At 35.4% G+C, this 26,016-nt stretch overlaps 1 protein-coding gene across 1 annotated transcript in view; it reads left to right on the forward strand.

The window, feature by feature from the left end:
- Positions 1 to 1,302: 1,302 nt before the first annotated feature.
- Positions 1,303 to 26,016, forward strand: part of LOC145692534 (protein takeout-like) — a 41,014-nt gene continuing 16,300 nt past the window's right edge. The window contains exons 1-3 of the mRNA XM_081767841.1: positions 1,303 to 1,342; positions 2,562 to 2,654; positions 18,457 to 18,604. Of these exons, the coding sequence (XP_081623967.1) occupies positions 1,303 to 1,342; positions 2,562 to 2,654; positions 18,457 to 18,604 (281 nt within the window). The remainder of the gene's footprint in view (positions 1,343 to 2,561; positions 2,655 to 18,456; positions 18,605 to 26,016) is intronic.

The following is a 26,016-nucleotide window of genomic DNA, read 5'->3' on the forward strand; positions in this document are numbered from 1 at the left end:
GTCTCCGTTAAGTCGTGTTTGACAGGCAATCCATATCTATATTGTTACAGAGAAGAGTAATCGTGACTAAGTCATCAACTACTGTGCCATACTACTAGAGTTACATAGAAACGAAACATTTTGATATAATACTCCATTTGTCCAACACTACGAGGAAAAAAGTGTAGCACTTATTGCGAGGACATTTGAATTACTATTCTAAGTAAATCCTTATTTGTCAAGTTCAGAGAAGATTTCGATTAGCTAGAGGAGAAGAACAGAATCTCAACGGATACACCAAAATCGGGCCTTATCATGAATAACAACCAAAATTGAAATTAAAGTGCAATGAACTTGTAATTTACGATCATATTTTACAGTAGAATTCAATGAGTACATTAGGGACGATCAGTGAAAGTAACCAAGGGAAATAGAACGTATTAAAAATAAATACATCACAGTAATGGATATCGATTGTAACAAACATAATAAAAATTACTACTACTACTACTACTACTACTACTACTACTACTACTACTAATAATAATAATAATAATAATAATAATAATAATAATAATAATAATATAGAAGATTTTTTTGTTATTTATATATTTAAACACTGTACTAATAAAAATAATCAGTTATGAATACAAAACGCGTCTAATGATTTGTCAAATGAATGAACAACGTTGCTATTCCTCTGAGCCAAATAATAAAAAAAAAATACTCCAATTTCTTTCATTATGTGTCATCATTATCAACAATTTCATAAGTTCTTTCGAGGTCACATATTCAGAAAATTCGTTCTCTATTCTCTCGTCCAATGTACTGTCAGTGCATAACTTTTACTTCAAGGTTTAAAGTTGATTTCTTATAGGTAGTTGTTGTACTATATACAATCTCACTTTTTAGACCACCAAATACTACATATTAAAATTTGATTTATATATTAATGCATTTGATTTATGGTTCTATTTGGTGAAGCGTCTAGAAAGTGAGCCTATATGTAGTACTATGACTATCAAGTGATAACAAATTATACTTTTTAAAAATACTTATCCTTGAAAGGATAAAGATAAGTTATTCGAAATTGTATATATTAATAATCCCTGATGTTAGAAGGTGAAACTCGGCATACAAACGTCTATCTAAAAATAAGAAAAATGTGTTTCAGCGTTATAAAAAATTCATTCATAATAGGGGACGTTTCTGTTATTTTCTAAATTCTAATATTCACTCAGAAATTATTCAATACGAAAGTTTTCGCTTAAGCTGATAACGTTTCTTTTCTGTGTTCCTATAAACTGTAAGTTGAGAAGGAATATGTATTTCAGCTTTACCGAAACCTCCACTCCAGAAGCTAGTAAGGGAGACATACACTGAGAAACATCCGTTCTCCGGACAGCGGTGTATTGTACAAATATACGGAATCCTCTTGCTTACTACAGAAATCAGTATAGAGTACCGGTATACGTTATTCATAAGGGGTATACGCACTGCCCTTAGATATTACATCATGCCATTGCAGGGTGTCTGACATCTAACAGTTTTCCGTATATCACATGCATATACTTACGTTACATTCCTCAGCTATATGTTATATACGTCTATTTATATGTGAGATCCTGACCGCCTATATTGTTTCATACGGAAAGCACTTACAGATGGAACACTTATATAGAAAGTATTATAAAACATGCGTTTTCAGTTATAGGCTACGTCTGCTGTACGTTAAGTCCAAAAACTACAGGAATTACGCATGTAACTTACCTTTTCAAGTACGCCACCTACAATTTTTTACTCAGTGTAGTTTGTAATATTCAGGTTTACATTTTTATACAAAGAATAGCCAATCAAAGGATGAGTATTCGTTGAACTTGATGGAATAAAATTTGGTAGGCCCCCTCCACAGAAATCTTAATTAAACCTTAGGTGTTTTATCATGTTCCAGAATTTCACTGTGAAATTGGAAAATTCTATTCTATTACCCGTTTCTTTATTCAAAAATGCCAGAGTTTATTGCATTGGATTAGGATTAAGGCCCCGTTTCCGTGATCTACATATTAGCGTTGAATCTTAACAAGAGAATCTTCCAATCGTTATCGAAAGCAGGTCTTCCATGCCAAAGACGCGCACATAACCCATATTTTCACTAACGAAATTATGTTACATACATGTTACGGATATATAAATAGGAGAAATTTGGGGAAATGCTTCCGCATTTCTTCAATCTTTTTTTTTTTTTTTTTTTTGCTATACATAAAGAAAATGATCGACTGGATATGAAGAAAATAATCGAACTAAGGACACCATATTTGCAGCAAATAGGACTTAATCACAGAAATATATTTATATGTTTGTTTTCATTTACTTATTATGTAAATGATAGTACGATGTCTATTGAGAAAAAATGAAGAAAAATGTGCACACTATATAAAACAGATTAAGTGAGGACACTTTTTTTTATCAATCGTTGATTCAAGAATTTTAAAAGAATGTTAATCACGTTCCAGAAGATTTAAAATCTACAGTACAAACATTTACTTTCAATTATTTTAAAATGGATAATTTTTTCATTTCAGCAAAATGCACTAAGTTATGCAAATACGATGATCCAGATATCAACACATGTGTCAAGAAATCAGCTGAAGAATTCATTCGAAATTGCCCAGGTGGTTAGTATCCCAATCATGTACATTAGTATCAAGAGCTTAATTTCTATGATTGAATACAACTGAAAAATATCATAAATTGTGTTCTGTATCTTATCATTTGTAGCAAATCAGCTAGGAAAAAGTTCATATGTTGTTTGGTTTGATACAAACTATTCATCATTAGTGATTAACATAATCTATTGTATTGTCAGTATATCACAAGCTCCTTAGTTCTATAAATATCTCATTTCTTGAATTCAATTTTGAAGAGCACAAAAATTTAGTTAATAAAAGTGTAGCATGGCCGAACTTTTTTTTTTTTTTTTTGCTTTTCCCAAAAAGATTTAATACAAGAATTGAACACTTCATTATTTGATTGGCTTGCTGTTGTTTTTTCTTCGTCCTCTGAGACACAAAGCAAATACTCTTTCTATATAAAAAAAATAGAAGACCTGACTGACAAATGTCGAAGCAGAACTATTTAACCTGGAAACTTGAAATTTGGAGATTATGCAGGAAATTTGACCTATCGTACCAATAAAAGACAAGTTTACGGAATTCGACTTTTGGGGGGTGAGAAATAAAAGGTGTAATTTTATTCTATAAAACTTTCTGTATCTCGGAATCCGTTATGGTTAAGGATCACCAAATTTAATATTATGACTTTTCGTTTTAAATAGTTAAGCAAGATTTTCCTTTCTTTATATTTGACATACAAAGTGGAAAGAGAGATAAAAGGATAAGGACAACTAGATTTCACGCCGCATCTACTATTAATCACCCTGTCTAACAAACGTTAGTGGACAATTCACGAAGTGCGCTGCGAATAAACACACACCAGGGCTTTAAATATAGGGAAACATAGGATAGTCTCGAACATCGTGTAGCTTCTGACAGTACTAGTTCTGAAAAAAGCCTTATAAATTGGAGTTCCTATATCATCCAAAAAACAAACAGGGATTTGTTTTTTAGTGAACTTGCTAGACCTAGGAGCTTTTCTGTGAGGAAGTGTGGATATTTTGCTAACCTTTCTGTTTCTGTATATGCGTCGCTGAAGATTTACGTTTCAGAAATATTATTCTTATGTTAAGAAACAGAACATAAGAACTAATAACATAAAAACTAATATATGCTAGTGTACACGTTGGAGATTGAACAAATCTTATTTGAAATATCAATTATATTTGACGGCGTTTGTCATTTTACCATTATTTGTTCCTTGTTTAATATGTGCAAAGATGCCCACATCCTTATTTTTGCAAAGCTTCGCATTTCTCCATTTTTTAGCTTCTCCGTTTTCACTGCTGAACATTACAAATCATACACCCTATATACATGGAAGAGCACTGGGATATGTGGGAAGAAGAGCACAATCTACGCTCAGAGTAATGCAACTCCCTTCACCTTCCCTTCAATCTTTGATGTATCAACATTTGAATTCCCCCCCCCAAAAAAAGAAAATGAAATATTTGAGTTTTACGTCCCACGATTATGCCGGTTAGGCTAAAGGAGACGGTGATGATAAATGAATGAAATGGTGGAATGAAGAAAGTGGGAGGAAACCTGTGAACCCCAAGGAAACCCACGCACATGGTGTTTGTCCACCACACAGTTCACTTAGCGGAGTCTGGGATCGAACCCGGGACCCAAAGCACCAGAGGAGAATTCTCTACCACTGAGCCACCGCGGCCCCTTTGAATTCAAAACCTTCTATTTGGCATTTTATGGGAAAAAGATAAATGAGTTTTAGTCGTATTCCTAAACTACGGAATACTTATAAATTATGGAAACTTAATACTAAAACGAGAAATACTAAATATATTACATCGAATTGTAATAAAGAGATAATGTCGGAGTTGGAATACATTTTTGAGATGTAAAATCATATTAGAAAGCCATGTCTTGCTATACTTTAGCGTCTTTGCTACTTGGAGATTAATATTTAAACTGTGAATGGTAGTAAAGTACTACAACTTAATGTTGCACTTGAAGAATAAAATAGGAGGTGAAGCATATTCTTACGGTAGTAATCCCATATCAAGAAAATGCTTTTAGTATCTACTATTGTTTTTGATCTATGTTGATCAAAGTTAAAGCCATAAATGGTTGATTTCAACAACTTCCGGTTCACTAGAGAGTTAAAGGAGATGCAGAGAACTATACAGAAGATTCGAAAGAAAACCACCGTTCCTTGTTATCTCGTCCCGATTTTGCTCTATGAATGAACTGTTGAGACCGGAAGTGGTTGTACATTTTTGTATTTTTGGTAGTAGATGAAACAAGGTGAGTATGGGATAAATTCATGGGGCAATTAATCGAATCATTATCGCCATTTATGACTCATTTACCAGTACGAAAACCCTAAAGCAGCCCTGGCCACGGCGAGCAGATAGTGGAAACTCTCCTCGTGAGCGCTCACGAGCATTCTACGTGCAAATATCGTTGTTCGTGCTTCGTGAATCTTCGGGTTTCGTCCTTAGAGGAGCGGAAGTGTTGTCAACCTTGGCGGTAATCACTAGCTTACCAAATAAAAAAAAAGTATGTATGGTAACTGATTGCCATTTAGTGTATAGTGTTTTTTACAATGTGGTAACCGTTAACTATAGACAACACAAACTTGTAACAGCAATCAAATGATAAACTATGTACGTTCCTTTTCTTCATTTTTCTTTTCTTTTGTTAAAGAAGGATGTGGTGGAACCAAACCATCGCTTACATTTATAAAAATTTGCTAGTTTGCCCAATGGGAAACCAGTTTTCAATATATATATATTATCAAGTTCTTAATCCGAGTGTGGGTTTGTTATATTATGTTGTTTCGCTTTTTAGGAAAAGAGATAATCAGTTGATAGGAAAAAAAATACTGTAGCACTTGTTTGTAATTATCTAAGTATTATCTCCAGAAAATTAGCTTATGCATGTATGTGTGTACGAATAGGCTTAGCAAGGGGTTGGTTGTAGACATTAGAAGCCACTATTACACTATCAATAGGAAGAATAGTATTTCTTACTCCACTTTTAAAGTTACTTTGATCGCAAAGAATCAAACAAAATATTAAGAGAGCCAAAGAGATTTTCCATTTTTAAGAGTGACCATTAGTGACTACCATTAGTGTTTTTTTTAACAAGGAGTGTCTTTTTAATAGCGAAAAATATATTGTCTTTGGCTGGTTGCTTGCCGGTGGCTTGTTAAAAGTGAAAAAGAATGTTAAATCATATCAACGACTGAAGCTACACGCTTGTCTTTCTTCGATAGTTACTAAATGATTTTGAAAGTCACAATGTTGTAGGCCTACTGTAACAGCGTACACTCGGAAAGAAACGTTCCAACTGAATGATACGAACAATTATTCCCAATGTCTTGAACATGAAACGTGGGTTACACGGATAACGCTTAAAGTGGGCTGGACTGCACTGGAATTTCCTTCCGGCAAATTAGTGTTTGGTCGGAACTCAGTTCTTCTGTGTAATTCTCTCTTAACAACATTTGAACATTTCTTTTAGATAATAATAATAACTAACTAACTAACTAACTCTATGGCCTATGGAACCCGAAGGTTCAATGCCGCGTTTACAAAATATTTCCACAAACTTCTGTCCTTAGCCAACTGGATCCAGTTTGTACTCTATACTCTTATTTCTGCAAGAGCCATCTTAATATTGTCTTCCCATCTACGCCTAGGTCTTCCTAGTGGTCTTCTTCCAATTGGGTTTTCAGTTAAAATTATGAAAGCGTTTCTAGTTTCTTCCATTCTGGCTACATGGCCTGCCCACCTGAGCCTTCTACACTTCATGACCCTAACAATGTTAGGTGAGCGGTATAAACTATGCAATTCCTCGTTATGAATTTCCTCCAATCCCCATTTTCATCCCTCTTTGGTCCGAATAATACTAATACTACTACTAATAATAATGATAATAATAATACCATTATTATTATTATTATTATTATTATTATTATTATTATTATTATTATTATTATTATTATTATTATTATTATTATTATTATTATTATTATTTTCAACCTCCCGTCGTTCTGCTATCAATCTAGCAACAAAAGGCGTTTACAACTTAGCAAACGTGAAGCGAATGACAAGTTACAGACCGAGTGCTAATGTAATACAACGTCACGAATTGTGTAAGCAAGCTAAAGAGGTTTGATACAATTCGTTTCCGATTTTTGCAGTCGTTTTTACGTCTGTAAGCTGACATGTTTAATAATAGTTTCTTTCTTTCTTTCTTTCTTTCTTGTTCATTTGTTAGTTACTTCAACGCTAACTGTAACCTCTATCATGCGTCTTCCTCGACCAAAAAACGTACCAATTTTATTTCCTGCAGTGTTTTCGCGTCACTGCTTTTGAAATGGGGAGGGGGAGAGCACACTTGCACATTTCACGCTTGCGTCTGCTCAATGCTTCAACATCGTGCAAATTTCTGACCAGGCTTGGCCGTAGGTTTTTTGCCATCATGTGTGGTTGGCAACACTTATCGGATGCAGTGGAAGGGGCGAAGCTAGTGCTCACCTGTTCTTGTCTCGCTCGTGCTCGCTCACGCTTCGGCTCCGGGAGCCAATTCATGGACAGGCCTGCCCTAAAGAGTTAATTCTACAACTTCTGGTTTAGAGAGTTAGCAAAGTAGATGAAAGCTATTCTTATGAAACTCAACCGATTTTAAGAAAAATGCGTGTTGATTTACCTCATGGTTTTGTTCTTATACCTATCGACAGAAAGCAAGAATGGGGCAGACAAGTAACCTTCTCTAGATTCTACCGGTAATGTCCATTGAGATTTTAACTGTTATTAGACCTTTTAGAATTAATTACAAATGTTAATTAACGGACCTTCGCTAACGTTATTATTTCTGTAATATTCAACCGCTCAGCGCTATTTATGTTTTACGTATGTGTGACGAAGAGGAAAGCAGTATAAAGGTTTAGACTGTAAAGGGATCTGGTGCTTTATCATTATAATTTTAACATAATATAATCATCTTTGAATGAAATGACCATTTTCTGAGTTTAAGTTGATAAATTCGGTGATGTAAGTGAAAAAGTGCAGCTGTCGTTAAGACTCTGTTTTGCCTTTAATTGTAGTAGTACTGCTTGTATTAGGGAAGAATTTACTGGATTTATTCCACTTAGTACCTTAGACGCTATGGGTATAACAACCACAGTTTTGTCATTTCTAACATGTTATGAACAAATAGTTGATCAGACATATGACGACTATTTAGTTATTGATACGAAGGCATACTAAAAGTCGTAAACAACATTTCTCCACATCCGTGATCTTTATTTCTAAGGGAAACCAAATATATAGTCTCAATCTACAGGCCTTTCTCTCACTTTTCCACATAGTCTCCGTTTCCTTGCACACATTTTCCCCAATGTTCTGCAAGTTTGAAAATACCCTTGCGATAAAATTCCGTTCCACTATCCGTAGACACTGATGCACTGCTTGCCGAATATCTTCCAGCGTCTCGTAGCGATAGCCTCGCATCTGTTCCTTGACAAAACCGAAAAGATGGTAGTCGAAGGATATCGCGTGGGGGCTGTAGAGAGGACGTAGAAGTATTTCCCATCCAAATTTCCTGATCTTCTTCATACTGACACGTGCAGTATGCGAACGCACATTATCCTGTTGAAGGATGGTCTTCTTTCCAGGACATTTATCACGCAAGGCACGATGGTGCTTCAAAAGTGTTTGGATGTAGCAGCCAGAATTTATGCTTTATCCAGGCTCAAGAAAATCAACCAGAATGCAACCCCGTGCATCTAGACGTGAGAAACCCGGGTTCTATTCCCGACGGTAGCTCATTTGGTTCGAATTCCACGTTAATCAGTAAGCCCACGTCTCATATAACCTCGCTGCTCAAGAAAACGTTAAACTCAAAATCATTCACTCACTTACCCGTGCATCCCACAAGACGCTCCCAATAACTTTGTCTAACGATTGCAGTTTTCTATTTCTTCTTCGGTGGCGAATTCAAGTAGTTTCAGTCCATACTTTGTCGTTCAGTTAGAGGTTCATAATGATGGAACCAGCTTTCATCTCCAATCACAATACTCGTCGAAAAATCACTACATTTATGTCAAAATCTTTGAAGAAGGGTTTGGGCAATGGTTAGTCTCTGACGTTTGTGGTTCTCGCTTAATAAATGTGGGACCCAACAGGCACAAACCTTCCCATAACCTAAGTTGTGAATCATTTCTTGAACCACACTATGTCCAACACCAAGTTTCGGAGCGATTTCATTCACAGTGATACGCCTATCTCCCCTAATCAGCTCATCAACCGCCAGCGTTCCGTGGAGACAGTTCGAGGGCCCCACTGCGATGCTCATTTTTGATACTCGTATTTGTATTCTTAAAATGTTTCACCCACCTGATAACATTCCCACTTCTCCATAGACACGCTGCAGTCTGCAGTGAATTGATCCTGATTAACAAGGAATTCAATCACAGCACGCTTTCGAAACGAAACATCACTGCCTGCCATTTTGGAAATCCTGCCTGTGTTCACGTGGTAGCAGCAAACAGCTCCAGCGTCTGGAAAGAAGGAAAGATCTGTAGATTGAGATGATTTACTTGGTTTTGCTTGAACTAAAGATTGCGGTTGTGAAAACATAATGCTCACGACTTTCAATGTGCCCCTCGTAGTAAGAGTTATTTAGTGTAAAATCTTATTTTAGAGAACAGTGTTCAAAAGCTCTGTCCTTACATTACAGTAATCATAAATAATGATAAATTATCATAATAACGATCAATAAATAGGAACTGTGTTGGTATCGCGAAAAATATTTTCTTGTCTTTCGACAAACTTAATTTTGAATAACGTTGATATAAAACTAAACTAGGTGTACAGCAAAGTATAGGTCAGTTGGTTATTAACTGAAACTAGTGCTCTCAAACGGGTCGGGTTATCGGGTCGGGTCAGTCGGGTCATCTCGGGTCGGGTTGTCGGGTCAGGCTAATCGGATCGGGTTTTCGGGTCGGGTTATTCGGGTCGGGTCAATCGGGTCAACTCGGGTTGGGTTATCGGGTCGGGTCACTGGGGTCGGGTTGTCGGGTCGGGTCAGTTCACTTTGGTCAACTGAGTTTAGGTTGAGTTTAAACTCGGCTGGAGTCGAAAGCTGCTGTCTTTCACTAGTTGCCTAATTAGAAATAGCAATTTTCAATTGATTTTATAGAAACTATAAATCTATATTGAACACTTGCAGTTAGTGTTTTTATGATAAATGCTTATTTTTCTACTTGTGTGTACTTTAATTTTTAAATGTGGAAGATTGATTTTACCAATCGACTGTAATATTAATATCTACGCCAATATGGAGTCTGGATTTAGAACAAAACTAGAAGTTGTTTAAGCAACGCCAAAAGACATATTCGATATGGACGACCAAGCCCAAGCAGGGCCGCGGTGGCTCAGTGGTAGAGAATTCATCTCTGGTGCATGGTGTCCAGTAGCGTAGCTAGAGTTTTTTCAGGGGAGGCCAATGAAGGGCCCAAGAGGAGTTTGAGGGAGACATCTCCAATATATATATATATATATATATATATATATATATATATGTGTGTGTGTGTGTGTGTGTGTGTGTGTGTGTACTCAAGGTGAGTGTGTGTGTATTTCCATCTTTATTGTTCATGATTTTACTCTTTGGAAAACAGTGAAAATATAAGAATTTAGTACCTGAAACAACTAGGATTCATTAATGCAATTGATTTCTAATATAAGTAAATAGTTATGTAATTATAGTGTTTAAAATATGTGCAGCTGGTTGACTTAAGTGGAAGCAAATACACTTTTACAGGTAAAGAAAATAACTTATAGGTTCATGCCTCTACTTGAAGAGGATCTTTCTATTCGTGTGGGCAGCAGCAAACATATCCACAACTTGTTAAAAAACTAACGATTTAGAAATTTTCTTTTCAATATAAAGTAACACTAAGTTTTTCAACCTATCATGAGTCATTGACTTGCGTATACAAGTCTTTAATCTTTTCAAAGAAGAGAATGACCTTTCACATGTAGCACTAGAAACTGATATAATCACAGAGATGATACCTAGCTTGTAGGTTTCTAGAAATGCGTTTTTGTAGACACAAGGAAGATTAACGAAATTCGTTAAGGAATCAGCTTTGGTTTTCTTCTCGTCTTCATACAACTTAATTGTTAGAGCAACCCACATTATGCTTTATTTTTGTTTAATTATGCTTTTTTTAAAATTATGCTTTATTGTTAATTTCAATGATTATTTTACATTAATCGTGTATAATGTATATTTATTATACATTAAATATTCTAAATATCTTGATCTATTTATTGATATTTTTTTTTTGCAACTAGTTTCTCTCATATTTAATGAACTTTATACTTAATTCATTGTAAAGAGACGTGCTTTGCTCGAATAATTTTTTTCTATAATTTGTGTGCGCCTTACAGGTACATATATACAGAAAGGGAAAGTAAAAGATGCCACCAAAAAGTACAGAAAGTGCTTAAGTTCAAACAGTAAACCTAACAATACAGTGATGATGCCAGAGGGGGGGCAAGGGGGCGAGCGCCCCCCTAGTAGCTACTTCTGCCCCCCTGACTGCCACCTAGTCTGTCTCCCCAGACTCGTACAATCGTTAAACATTCTTCATGTAGTATTATATATCAGTATCATAACCAATCTCATTGACAAATTGTAGTCTACTTTCCATGAATTTACTATGTGGCAGATTAATCCTCAAGCTTTCTTCTTTGAGCGTCTGGGTATGCACGCATATTTCTGTTTTCTAATTTAGCCCCTTTTGAGGTAAATTTTAGTTATACTTCTTTCTTATGATTTTTAATAATTGTGCCTAGCGAACAATAGTAGATTTGGTCGACTTGTTTTCTTCTCATTCGATCAACTTCGATTGGAAACAAAAGAAAGGTAAAACCAGTTACGTAACTTGTTTGTATTTGTCCAGGTTTGAAGTTTTCAGTTTCATATTTTGTTTTATTTAAAACTTCTTTTTTCTGAAACATTACTCTTGGCTTCCAATATTTAGAGGATGTGCTTATAACAACTTAGTTTGCAACTACCAGGCTTAATTTTTTGAAGGAGATAAAAAGAGTTGTGTTTTCCCTTCCTGCAAATGATAATAATAAAATTATGGAATGAAATTGATTCCCAATAAAATGTATTGTCAGAGTGCTGATCTTTAGTTAGTAATTGGTTTATACTAGTGCTCCTTTACTTATTTTGTTTCAAAGTACTGACGTGACGTCTACCATATTGACTAGGAACTGCTGAAAAATTCGTAGCCCAACCCAGAAGGAGTGCACGTGGATTGGTGAAGTTTTACTTCTTCTTCTCTTCCCCCGAGAGTCAATATACTACTTGGTACAGTGCTCCAGCTTTTGCAGAAAAGTTAAAAAAATCTAGATTTCCTCGCACCACTGCTCGTAGCACTACCCCTATCAGATCTAAAATGGCGTCTTTCAAGTGTTATTTAAGTTTGGGAAATAAGTACACGTAATAGTTAGACGGAGCTAAATCTGCGGAATAAGAATGATGATCTAGACATTGAAATCCTAGATTATGCAGTGTCAGTTATGTTCGCAGGGGTTTGATGAACAGGTGTATTCTCGTGAAGGAACAGAATTCCTTTCTTTTCATTTTCCGCAGCGTTGAACTTTGAATTTTTCTTTCAGTTTTGTAAGTAATGTAGAGATTCTGGATTAAATATCTGACCATTGAGGAGGTAGTCTACCACTCCATACTTATACCAGAAGAATGTTCCAAACAGTTTCTCAACCTACTTCTGTGTCTTGAACTTCTTGGGGCGATGGAGAAATGAGTGCTACTACTCCATTGACTGTTGTTCCGATTCAGGATCATAGTGGTACAACCATATTTCATCTATGGTTACTATTCGTCAGCGAAATTGATCAGCATTACGGTCAAATTGGAAGAATACTTCTCTTAATGCCGTTACCCTTTTATTCTCCTGTCATAAAGTTTGGGAACCCAATATGCCGCGAACTTGCGCATACCCAAGCCATTCTGAATTATGCTACCGACGAGTTCCAAAGAAATGCCCAGAATCTCTGACACAAGTTTTGCTGAGAAGGTAAAAACTGAGAAAGCGGGGTGCAGACCTCAGACTATAATAAATATAAATAGCTTAAATGATTTTTGTCACACAAAAACTGGGTTGGCCTAGGCCCTTTGGCCCCGGGCTATATCTACCACTGGCTGAAATGCTGCAATTTTCAAGAATGTCACAAATTGCATCCATGATTCCAGGAAGAGTCATTGCTTTTAATCATCCTGGATGGAAAGCATAATTTGTTGAGAAATTGCTACGTTTATAATAAGCCACTTACTTCTTCACCACTATATACAACGGAGGAGAGTCCCGTGGTGTTTCACTGATTTCCTAATTAATTTACTTCGGTGACTTTCCTTGGTGGAACAAAAATGTTATAACAGTAAGGATCTGGATGTTCGTGATATTATCTGTTTGGGCACACATAATCACTTCAGAGGCCTGAGAAACAATAAGAATTTCATTATTAATATGAAAATTTGTATTTGTACATACCTAGATATGTTTTTCTAAACTACGGTTTCATTTTTCTACCTAGTACCTACACTCCTTCTGGATTCGACTACGACATTTTCAGCAGCTCATCGTAAATTCTCTCTCTCTCTCTCTGGCTCTTTCTCTCTCTCTCTCTCTCTCTCTCTCTCTCTCTCTATATATATATATATATATATATATATATATATATAGAGAGAGAGAGAGAGAGAGAGAGAGAGAGAGAGAGGGAGAGAGAGATACGTAGCATATAGGCGAATGTATTACTTGTAGCATACGCGAAAGTAATTCAATTTATGTTCAGGCTTCAAAAGTTTCATTGAAAAATATTTCATGTGCAGACGTTACTTATTTGTTAGTTACAAATTTTATTTGAAATAAGTTTAATTTATAATCATATAGATCTAACATAAAACAGCATCGAAATACACAATGTAATGTAAAATAAGTCAAACGTAATAAATATGTCATTTTTGGTATGGCAAATAGCTGCCCCCCGAAAATGTATCTGCCCCTCCTTTGCCCCCCTAAGAACTTAAAGCTGGCGTCGTCACTGTAACAATATAGTATGGAGTTCTTGAATACTATTCATTGTTGGCGAGAAAAAATCTTCTTTTACTTTTTTCTTTTCTCCACATCAAAGGATTACACCGAAAAGTTTACAGAAATGAAAATAAGCTTTTCATTGTTGCATTGTTATGTTCTCAATGATTTTGCATTGTAAATATTGGCTTTAAAAAATATTAACACAGTATGTTAAACTTTCAGTTAAAGAGAATTTTCCAAGAATTGTGCTATATATTTTAAATTATGCTTTATGCTTTATTTTCTAAAATTATGCTTTTAAAACTAGTTTCCCAATGTGAGTGCATTTTGGCGTTCACCCAGTCTAGTGACCATAGTGCTCTCAAACGGGTCGGGTCAACTCGGGTCGGGTTGTCGGGTCGGGTAAGTCGGGTCAGTTCGGGTCGGGTTAGGCTACTCAGGTCGGGTCAGTTGGGTAAGCTCGGGTCGGGTTGTCGGGTCGGGTCAATCGGGTCAGCTCGGGTCGGGTTGTCGGGTCGGGTCAATCGGGTCAGCTCGGGTCGGGTTGTCGGGTCGGGTTAACCGGGTCAGCTCGGGTCGGGTTATCGGGTCAGGTCAATCAGATCGTATCACGATTCGGGGCAGTCGGGTCGGGTCGGGTCAGTCAATTCGGGTCGGGTCAGACTTCAACCCGACCCGACCCGTTGAGAGCACTAACTGAAACCTTTGATTCAATTATTGAAGCTTTCTGATTAAGGGTAACAATGCACAACAACATACATATGTTCTATAACAATATAGTTTCCAAAGATTCAATACTTGAATTTCTTCCACCATTACAAGACAAGTTTTATCGAAATATTCTTCATATTGAAACCTGTTACTAACGTTCTTCAGTGTTTAGAGTAAAAGTTGTTTCTTTCTGTTCAAGAGGACCTCATGATTGGTGGCCATATTTAAAGATCACAAAAGGGAATCGATTGAGATGCTCACCAAATAAAAACTATTTTTAAACGTTTGAAATGAAGGAAATATCGAACCGAGTGTACAGTGAAGAATGTTCAAACAAATATAGAGATCTAACTATACAGTAGATATGAATTAACAATTAAGATGTCCAAGTATCAATACTCCATTGAGATTTTGTACATGAATAATTGCTAAACCGCTTTTTTACATGAAATATGAACACATTTTCTGTTATGAAACTTCATTCTGAAAACGCATTCTTTCAGTAATTACTTAACTTATTTGAACAAAGGTGTTGGAAATAACAAAGACAAAGTACGTTGATTTACTTGACAATTTTTTGCCCCAAGTTCAATGCCGCATTCAATTCTGCAATGATTATGTTATGATATGCACTATAAAATGATCGTACAGCACTCTTCGTCGTAAAATCTCGGCTTCAATCCACTATTAGGAATAAACGATATAATGCTCCATAGAGCTCACTCCGTAACAATTTGCGTCAATGACCATTACAGAATAACCCCTTTAGTATTCGCCATATTCCTAAATATTCCTAAGTTTCCGCCATTAACAAGAAAACATAGAATATTGATTTTTGTAAATAAGTGTATGAACAAATTCGCTTTGCAGTCTTGTCTCCTAGAACTAGCATTCAAAATAATGGAGGAACACAATTAAGTAAAAATTAGATTTGTGTTATTATTTACTTAGAAAGTTTGTCTCTAAATATAATAAAACAAATCCGGTGAAATAAATATTTTAGAGATCAAAACAAGTTATTAAAATCTTCCAAAATACATAACTCCCTTGTGCATCAACTCATCGCTGGAAGTGCATCTGTAAGTCTGTGTATGCTTCCTTTAGGACGTCAACGGGAATCACGACACAGTATTTTTGATGTTATCCATCATTACAATATGGTAGCCTTTAAGCTGCTTTTCATTCTTGAGAACGAAATGAAAGCTGAACTGCATAATAGAGACTGTATGGTAGCTGAGCGGTGTTACCACCTTCTGCTTAGTCAGGTACTCGGTCACGACGAAGGCTGTGTTGGGCGGCGCTTTGTCGTTATCCAGCCTTCAGTTTGCAAAGATCTCATGTCTGTCTAGTTCTACTCCTTTCAGCAGGTTTTCAAGGAATTCCATCTAAAACTTAATGCTGCGACACAAATCATTTGTTAATATCGACTTTCTTAGTCTAAAACGACGATGAGCATTGACTTGATCAGGGACTTGCTCACTCACTCTTTTCTTCGGGCGCGTATAACTTTTCGTTTCTTACATTGCACTTTGTCTTTTCGAGTTGGAGTCGTACTCGAAGACCCACATCTCATCGCCGGTAACCTTGTTATCAAAAAATGCAAGTCACTCACCTTGCAACGATTCACGTGATTTTGTCACATCAGCAACCTTCAGTTTTTCTTACAGCACCTTGGAAATCATCTTGGCACATACATTTCTCATTGCTAAATCTTCTGTAAGATTACGACGCACTGTTGTTCTCGGAGTGTAGAACTCTTCTGTTAGCAGTCTGACACTCAGGGGTCGATTTGGATTGAAATTACTCTGCATAGTTTAGTTGCACTCTGTCATTGACGGAAGTCAGGGTGTTCTGCGTCACCAACCTCCTCTCTGCTCTTCCAAAGCGTCTTTTTCCAGGTTAAAACAATTTAATGTGACTTCTTTCATTCCCATAAGGATCCTTAATCATGTTCATGGTCTCGGAATTAAAGTTTCAGAGCCAAACACATAATTTGATCCATCGTGAAGTTGTGACGTGAAGGAAACATAGGTTAAATCCAAGAAAAGTCTGCAGAATGTAACTGATGTAGCTCAAGTTGCTTCCCTAAGACTCTTACCACCTCCGCTACCACAAATCGACCAACTGTAGCTGTCCTTATTGGAAAAGAAACTTGTACTTATTTCTTCTGGAATTATCCTGTATTTATCTTTCAGCTTGGACAACAGCATTATGAATTTAAGATATTGCCTTATTTATTATCATAAAAACATTACTTCCTTTAAAAGAATTCTGATTGTTCTTGTTTGTACATATATTACATATATACAATTATAATCTAATTTGAAATGATCTAAATTAATAACTTAATAAATAAGGGTAATCGATATTGAAATGACCTTACTTTCTTCCCTCTGAGAAAAATTCTGGTCTGGCCAATGTCGACAGTAAAACAATTGGACAGACGGACGTTTACATTGTAGAAGATTTTCGGCACTTATGCATAGCATAGACACTTTAGAAGTCTAAAAGAAAAATTGGACTTTCTTAGAAATGTTTCCGAAACGGCCCCTTATTGGGAGCAGAACTATTAAAAAGACTGAAACATGTAGTTACTTCATTTATATTAATAGTTATATACCAAATGTAACACTATTAATTTAGGCTAATCTCACATTTGGCACTTTCTGAATAACGAAAGCGGAATTTAAGTATTAAAGAAATGTTTCTAATTAACCTCTTAGGAGTGTAACTTGAGAACACCAAAGTACATATCCTATTATTTTAAATCGAGAGTTTATATTCCGAATCCCTTTTCCCCAACTTAGAGATTTGTGACAATTCGTGCCAGAAAAGTGAATCTCCTAGCAGTCTTATCGCTTGACTCCAAATTTCAAGTTTCTGTGTACCATAGTATGGTATTGGCAATTGTGAATCAGCCATTTCCGTTTTTAATATATAATAGTATAAATAAGTTTACTACATTCTCAATATGTATCACATGTGTCATAGAGGATTATTGGAGTATGTACTTCACTTATGATCAAATTATATAAAACACAGTAATCATAGTAAGTCATTTCCACTTATTTGAAAACGGAGGAATTGAAGGTCAAATATTTTCCTTTTTAGTTAAAGAAGGGGAGTGATGTCCAAACCGTCTAACGTTGGACGAAGTTAACGCTTTTACATCCGATAATTACAGAGATAGCGGATGGATCAAATGATGGATAGAGCACGAAGCAGTTAAATAAAACAATACAAGTATTCCAATGCACAAATAACCATATACTGAGAAGTAGTGAATCTGAAAAATAACCAACTATGTCTTGAATGTTCATATGTGTCTGTTGCAATAGGTTCTTTCAATATCAGATTACTTCTCTGCTACTTTGTCTCTTTTTGTGGATTGATGAGAATGAGAGGACGAAATAGTGACGTCACAGAGCGTTGTATTTAGTAAAGACAGAATGTATAGTACTTCTAATATTTATATCTTGTTATATCCACAAAATATATTTTAATATGTATTTGAAAGTATTAGAAGGATGGATTGCATACTACATTAGCATTCTATTATATCTGAATTTTAGTTACTGTAAAATAATCCATTCGGTTTCAAAATAAAATCACCACTATGATTTGTCAAATTGTGTAGTTACCAATATAAATTTGTGTGACTGAAATAATGTATTCTGATTAATTTATGTTTATTTTCAACTTTTGTCATTGAACGTGGCTAACGACATGTAGTGGAATCTCGACCACTGTAGAATGTCAAATACTCTTTCAGGAAGAATCGAACGCACGCAATCATGCACCAAACGCACGCATACTAACCACTAGACCAGCATTTAGAAAATAAAGTGTTCTTATATGCTACGTTATGCACTATATTGTGGTAAAAGAGGACCTGTTGTATCCATAACTCAATCGCGCATTACTACAATTAGGCGTTATGTATGCAATTATAATTATTGATATTTCTTGTAACTACCGCCCTTTATTATTCAGGAATTCCCTCACTTGGAATTTTGTCGATTGATCCATTGGAAATCCCAGAAATAGCAGTTGGTGATAATAGTGGCCCTATACATGTTCTCTTTAAATTTCTAAATTCTAAAGTTATTGGCTTGGAAAAGACCAGAATAAGTGCTGCGAGGTAAGTTAACGTGTTTTTCTCTAATCGATATTATAGTATCTTCGACTTAAAAAAAAAGTTGGGTAATACAATTATACAGAGTGTTTCATATCACTTCCGATAATATGGTAGGTGTTTCCAGCCACCAAGATAAAACAAAAAATATAGACCAACATAGGTGCACAAATGCTTCCTTTCAGAGTTACAGGCTGCCGAAAATATTAGAAAATGAACTTTAAATACCCGTAGCTCAAAAACTATGGGATATAGTCAGAACTTCACTTAGTAACTAATATATGTCCTATCCAGATATCCATGTTTCAGAATGCGGTACTTTCGCAACATTTTTTATGGAGTTAGTTGGTGACTAGTTCAAATTATATGCCCGTAGCCAAACTCTCTCTCTAATAATTCTTGTGGAAGTACCTCATGATTCTGAAACAGCGATATTTGGCACATATTAGTTCCTAAGTGAAGACTTGACCCGACTACGGTACGTCCCATAGTTTAGGAGCTATGGACTTTTAAAGTTCATTTTGAAAAGTTTTCGGCAGCCTATATCTCCGAAAGGAAGCATTTGTCCATCCAGGTTGGTCTATGCTTTTTTCTTGTCTTCGTGTCAGGAATCACCTCGGACACTTTGTCGGTGTATACTCAAATAACATTGCTTTAAAGAAATGCAGTTTATGACAATAAGGTCCGGTGCTTTTGGAACAATATAGTAGTTAAAGCGACGCATTTTAGAATAATGTTTAAGTGGTCATTATTTTACAGAGTCGCTCAACCTTTTGTCACAGGATAAGTAATTGTTTTCAGGTAGAGTAACGAGATATTTCTTTGGATTCCTGTGTGAATTTTTAATTGAAAGTTTATTATTAACTTTAATGTTCACATTAGTTATACATCACTAGAATAACCCTCCTTTTTCTGATATTGAGTATAAGTTATCCTTTCATATCAATGTCTCTATCCACCTTCTCAGCCACGAACACAACTCCAGGAATTGCGCATACTTCGTGGGAGTCCGGGAAACGATTCCCAGTGGAAGTCTTCTTTCAAGTGAGGTGGGTATGCATAGATTATGATCGCCTGGTACGTAAACTCACTGTTGTTCGTGATTCCACAGCATGTAGTAACAATGGGAAGAACGAAGCTACGATATTTAATAGCACAAGAACGCCAACCAATCTTGCCCTATGGCCAATTGCAATGCAAGGTCATTCAAATAAGGCAATGGAAGGCAGGAAATAACACAGAGAGAGAAGCCTGAATGCATCGATTATGTATCTCAATTACAATATTGGAGAAGTCTTTTTAGCACGTGGTCGAATGAATATTCGTTAGGGGCTTTGTTGCATTACTCACAGCATTGAACTTTAACTCTACTGTTTGTGTCCTCTGGTCAATGTGCAGCTGGTCTAATCGGAGAAAGCTACGGAGATGTTCAGGGAGTCCGAGGGGAGTCCGAAAATAAGTTTCCCCAGGCGACTGGTGACAAAGGTTTGGATGCGGAACTAAATATGTCATGTGACACTAAAAATCAGACATACATTTTTTTCACATAAGTATTCATACATTGAGACATTCGTCATATCGGTCTATAAGCTTTGAAAACCCTTCAAGGAAAAAAATCGGGGCTCTGCATACGGAAGAAGCGTCGAGCAGCTTCTATGGCTTCAGCATAGCTTCCAAAATTCCTGACACCGACAGTCTTCTTCAAAGCCGGAAACAGATGGAATTCAATGGGTGCGAGGTCCAGACTGTATGGCGGATGGGCAAGGCGCTCTGCCCAAGAATTACATACGATTTTCCGTTCATGTTGATTTGTTTGTTTTAAAGTGAAGATCAACATCTCTGTCTTAAATATATCTGATATTTGGCTACTTCCATTTCAGAATACTACACAGAGAGGAACACAACTGATTTATTTAACGGTGAAAATATTGGTTTGACTCACAGAAAAGGACTAAAGTAGTAATAAAAGAAGGCTTCAAACAAAATGTAACAATCAAATATAAGAACAATGACATAATATCAACAAAAACATTATAAGAAAGCTAAAAATTACAAAACATACAAAACATGACTAAAAGTTTAACTTAATACTTTGAGGTATGGTAATAATTGTTCAAAAATAGTTTCACTGACTTGAGTTCATTTTTGTTATTCTCTTCTCATCTTGCCAGTGAGAGCGTGTCGGTTGGACGAAATAGCTACTGAGATTGGACCATAGGGTGAATGCCTCAGTGCAAAAACTACGAAACAGTATTTTTAGCTGATCCGTCGATGTCCGGTTCCTGAGAATTCTGACATATTTCGGTACCGATCAGACAACGACTACTAAATCGTGTTCTCTCATTATGTAATCCGACCAGAACATGCATATGCTTGTAATAACCTATCTGTGTTAGTACAGATAAAAATACGGCGCGGCGAAAATTGAAGTACGTGATCTAGCACAAGTCTAAGTGATGTTAGTTCAGCAATTAATAGTAAACATAAGCTGGGTTGACGACATTCCAAAGTGTCTATCTATATGGAAGGCTCAGCAAAATATATTATCACTTTTGGAAATGGATGTCTTATTAAAGTCGGGAATGAACAGTTGGATGCATTTCTCCCTCTGGAAGGTTGGATATTCCGTAGAACAACTGAAATGGACGCAGATGCATATAAAAAATGACGCATGATTGAATAACATTTGGAAGATCTTAATCCTACAGTGGAATAGTAATAGCGGATTATGAATTCATGTGAATAAATGTAAACAAAACTATATTCAATGTTACATCAATATCGATTAATGTTTAAGAAAGTTATCACCGAAAACGTTTTCATCTATTTTTTAAATGCAGAAGATTCCAAACTGGATTTGGACTTCCACTCTTAGATTCGACGCATTTAAAGACTAAACAACAGATTTAGGTATATTTTGTACATCTCCTAAGACAAGCACAAGGTAAGATATATCAAAATCAGATATATATTTTATGAACTTTATTGTTTAACACACACATAGACAAATATATATTGAGTGAAATAATAGCAGCTCTCTTCACCGTTGCTAACGGTAGCATAATTGATAGACGTGGAAATTGATTTAACTGGAATTTCTTGAAAAATCGATTCTGTAGTGAAAACGAAAGAGATTTTCTGATAAAAGTCGTTCTCATTCAGGAACTTAAACCAATATGGAAGTGAGATTCTAATTATAGAGGTAGAAAAAACAACATGTCGTAAGATTATTGGAAGAAATTTCCTCGCGTTACCATTTTAAAATTGATCAAAATTTCATGCTGTTTGTAACGATTTTGAATTAATAATATTCGAAAGTATGAAGTTAAAATTTGTTCTGATTGTCTTTCCAAATCACGCCATATTTCACTTTTAGGTTACATGAATTGAACTGATATGACGAAATGTACGTCGGGTACATTTCCCAAAGCATATTCTTTAACCTTCGGATATTCAAAGGTTGAACAAATGTACCCCATGCATATGTTTTACTGTATATTTTATGTCACTGACACCCGATGTTGACTAGCGTCCTTTACGTTGTGGGCTGGATTGTAAGGAAGCTTATTTCATCAATAACAATTATGTTGTAAGATAATCTGCTTACGTATTTAACTTAAATTACACTTGGGTGCATTTGTACCAAGGCACAACCCATCATAAAGTAACATATCAACATCATCGATGCCACAAATAAGGATGTTTCTAATTGCAAAACTTTGTATTGTGGTCCACCTGTGTCCGTGATGGGAATCCGGTATTAGAAAATATCATAGGTATCCGAGGGTTAAAATGCTTATAAGGCTTCGGGAATGACACCCAGAACATTTTCGACCTCGCTACAATTAACAGCATTGACTCTTTTACACTTTGCTCGAACAATATCTATTACTGAACTATTGAATACGTTATTATTGTTTTTTCAAGAAAGATTAATTATACATTTTGTGCTAGTTGTTTCAAAATGAGTGTAATGTTCATATTTTACCTCCAAAAATGTATGAGTGGGGCTGATGGTACTACTTTCAGACAGGTGTAAGTTCATTTTATTGGTTCTAAAATAGGTAGCAATAGATAATTTGTAGTTGATGTGAAACTTTTCCTTTAGTCTTTAATGTAATCGTTATGAATTTAATTGACTCAGTGAGTTCAAAAACCAGTCATCTCCACATTTTTACCAAATTGAGATTAGTGCACTTTCCAACTCAGCTGATGTGGACAAACATTTAAGCTGAAAATAAGGCATCTCCCCCTACTGGTTATAGAAAATATTGTACATTGAAATTTTCAAATAGTTTGAAAACATACCATATCCTGGAAGTGACTTATTCTTGAACTAAACTTTGAAATATGCCACCAGATGACAGCACATTCAACAGAATCGAAATCACATAGTGGTGAGATTTTTTAATGTTTTTGATAGGTCGGTTTGATATCATTCACCACTTTTTCCACTACGTGGGCATTCAATCAATCCTGGTGACGGTGATTTTGAGGTTCTGAATAGACAAATCCAAAGGAAAGTCCGTACATACATTCCTCAGCAAAAGTATGTTACACAAGTAGAATCATCAACCACATCACAGAAGCTCACTGTAAAGGAGGTAAGACAAATGTGATACTTGGTTTCAAAAAAGCTGGTGGCCGGAGTATTATAACAAAATATATTATCAACAAACTCCTATGAACAAACAAGAAACGAGAAACCGCAATTTCAAGTGCCTAATTACAGAAGTTTCAGTTACAAAAGTCCGACTCCTGCTGAAGTTTGGTGGTTCATGCACATTCAAATTTGCTCTGTTTAAAAAAGAAAAAAATGGCAATCAAAGTGGTTTCACTATCAGTAAAGGAAGCATATTCTTAAGAAGTATTCATAAACCAGACGAAAATTGCAGACATTAAGAAAATGCTCAAATTCACGTAAGGTTTTCCTTTCTTTGAAAAATTTTGTTTGTGATCCACCACAGATTGGCATGATCCAGAAGAAGATTTCTAACACTAGCAGTCTTAGTTTGCTACCTGTTATAACCATGATCCAAAAGAATGTCTGACCTTATAGACTTAGTTTAGATTTCCGTTAAATGTTAATACTATTACAGTGACAGACATGGCCATATTCATGTAATCTGGTTATTTCAAGCTGTAAATGAAGAATCACTAATACTTTTATTTGTTTAACATAATGTAAAGTATATTTTCCTGTTTTGCATGAAAACAAGTTATCTTCAATTTTAATTTTTTGTTTTTTTTAATGAAATAAAACGGGTTATTATCACATCAAAGCGAAAGGATATTGTATAAACAGTCATATTCTACTGTCAAAAAATGAAAAGAGCCCTATATATCAGATGCATATTGACATATTTGTTCTTTTTATTCTACTGTAAAATTAGTTTCGAAGGAGATGACTAGTTTCCGAATTCAACGATTCAGGTGTTTATGCTTTAAATTTAGATTTATTTAATTTGTGCAAATTGAATTATAATAACTAATAGCATGTCTATAATAACGAAAACATATCTTTTATATCTATCTCGTAAATATAAGCCTGATAAAAACTATACATCTGCTGCTCTTTTAGTCGGCCTTGCCAACCCATTTACTTGCCGTCTCTGGCCTGGAAGCACGTGGAATTAATGTTGTGTTTCAGTTTGGCACATACCCTTGAACTTCTCAATCAGTTACTTCTGTACGTGTTTAGAATTTTGTTTCGGGAGGGGTATGAACAGCACGTGAATAAGCACTTACATTTTTCGTTTGGGTAATGTATAATGACACTTTCAGGTATGAAGAATTAAAACATTCAGTGGGAATTGGGAGAGACCAGAAATAACTGAAAGGTAAGATAATACCTAAATTATCAAGAAGGAAATGCGCGAGAGGGATATGAAATCCGGTGGCTGTATGTTTTAGAAAAAATGAACCTATCGTTTAAAATTAAAATACAGATCCCGCGCCAGGGAAAAGAAATGTATGTCATTTAAAGGAAAAGACGAAATTAGAATAAAATAATCAAAAAATAAAACAGTTTGAAGAATAGAAGGATATGAATATTATTATACTAAATTTTATTAAATAGCATACAACACCACTTTGTTTTCACATAATTTTTCACAACTAATTTAATAACTATACATTAAAAAAAAAAGCTCCTTGTGAACAATATCCTGATTAGGGCCTATCTTGAGACACATACTTCCTTAGTTTTGGTATTACTGCCGACGGCCACCTTGAATCAACTAACAACGGTCGAAGCTATGATAGGATAAATTGAAGAAAGTAACAACTAAGAAAGAACAGTAGAATGAACGAAACAGAGAAAAAATAACGCAATTCTTACATGGAATGAAATTTGACAAATACAGTATTATTACTGAAGAAAGAGCATAAGAAAATGGAAAGTCAATGAAATTCTTAGAAATGGTATTACCTAACCAGGATACTAGTGCGTTTTTTTTCGCGAAGGGCGCTGGTGTTGTGTTTACATCAGTTTCTACATATGCGCGTAGGGACAGGGGAGCGGAGAACGTCACTCTGCAGAGTATCCAACGATTTCCAAAAGTTGCAATTTACATGTTATAAGTAGCCTAATCTGTTTTGCTTAATAAAGAACGCCGTAAGTAAAATAGTTGTTATTAAATGCAGGAATGATTATTCAAGCAGTAATGCAGATGTATTGTGGATAATGGCATATGCATGTAAATTAACAATTTAAGAACACCATAGCAAACAAGTGAGTTTCTACCATGTATTGAGCAAATTGTATAAAAAATGATTACGTTTTATTTGATTTCATTATAAAACAGGAGAAACCTGTAAAACATAGCAATGAGATGTCAATGATTAAAAGATTAATTAAGGGTTGATAACTTAGATACTTGCACAATGTCTTGTAATTGTAAGTTTAAATCAAGTTTAGGCTCGCGATGCTTGTGTTTGTTTTAAATTATGTTTATCGATTGACGAAAAAAATATTTTCTCGAGTTTTATCCAAGGAATAATTCCACTCGAGAACTGTGAATGTCCTCTCCGTTGGTATATTGATTAGCGCATGTGCCTTTGTTGTACGTGATTCTGGGTTGAAATCCCTGTTAGTGGCCAAAAATTAATTTTACCTCTTTTTCACTTTCATTAATCATCTGTCTCCTCTAGCATAAAGAGCATAGTCATGGGACGTTAAAGTAAAGAAATTTCGTTTCATCTTTTCGATGAATTTGAACCCTTTGCGGGTAAAGGAGGTGAAGAAGAAATTTTTCCATCTTTTTTAAAGGGCTATGGGATTGGATAGCTTGTCGTTTAGGACTGATTTGTAAAATCTGATATCAGAATAGAAACTGTGCACTAATGACCATGGTAACAAATTACTTATTTATTATTATTATTATTATTATTATTATTATTATTATTATTAGTAGTAG

This window comes from Thermobia domestica, chromosome 8 (assembly GCF_964235325.1).
Source record: "Thermobia domestica chromosome 8, izTheDome1.hap1.1, whole genome shotgun sequence".
NCBI lineage: Eukaryota > Metazoa > Arthropoda > Insecta > Zygentoma > Lepismatidae > Thermobia > Thermobia domestica.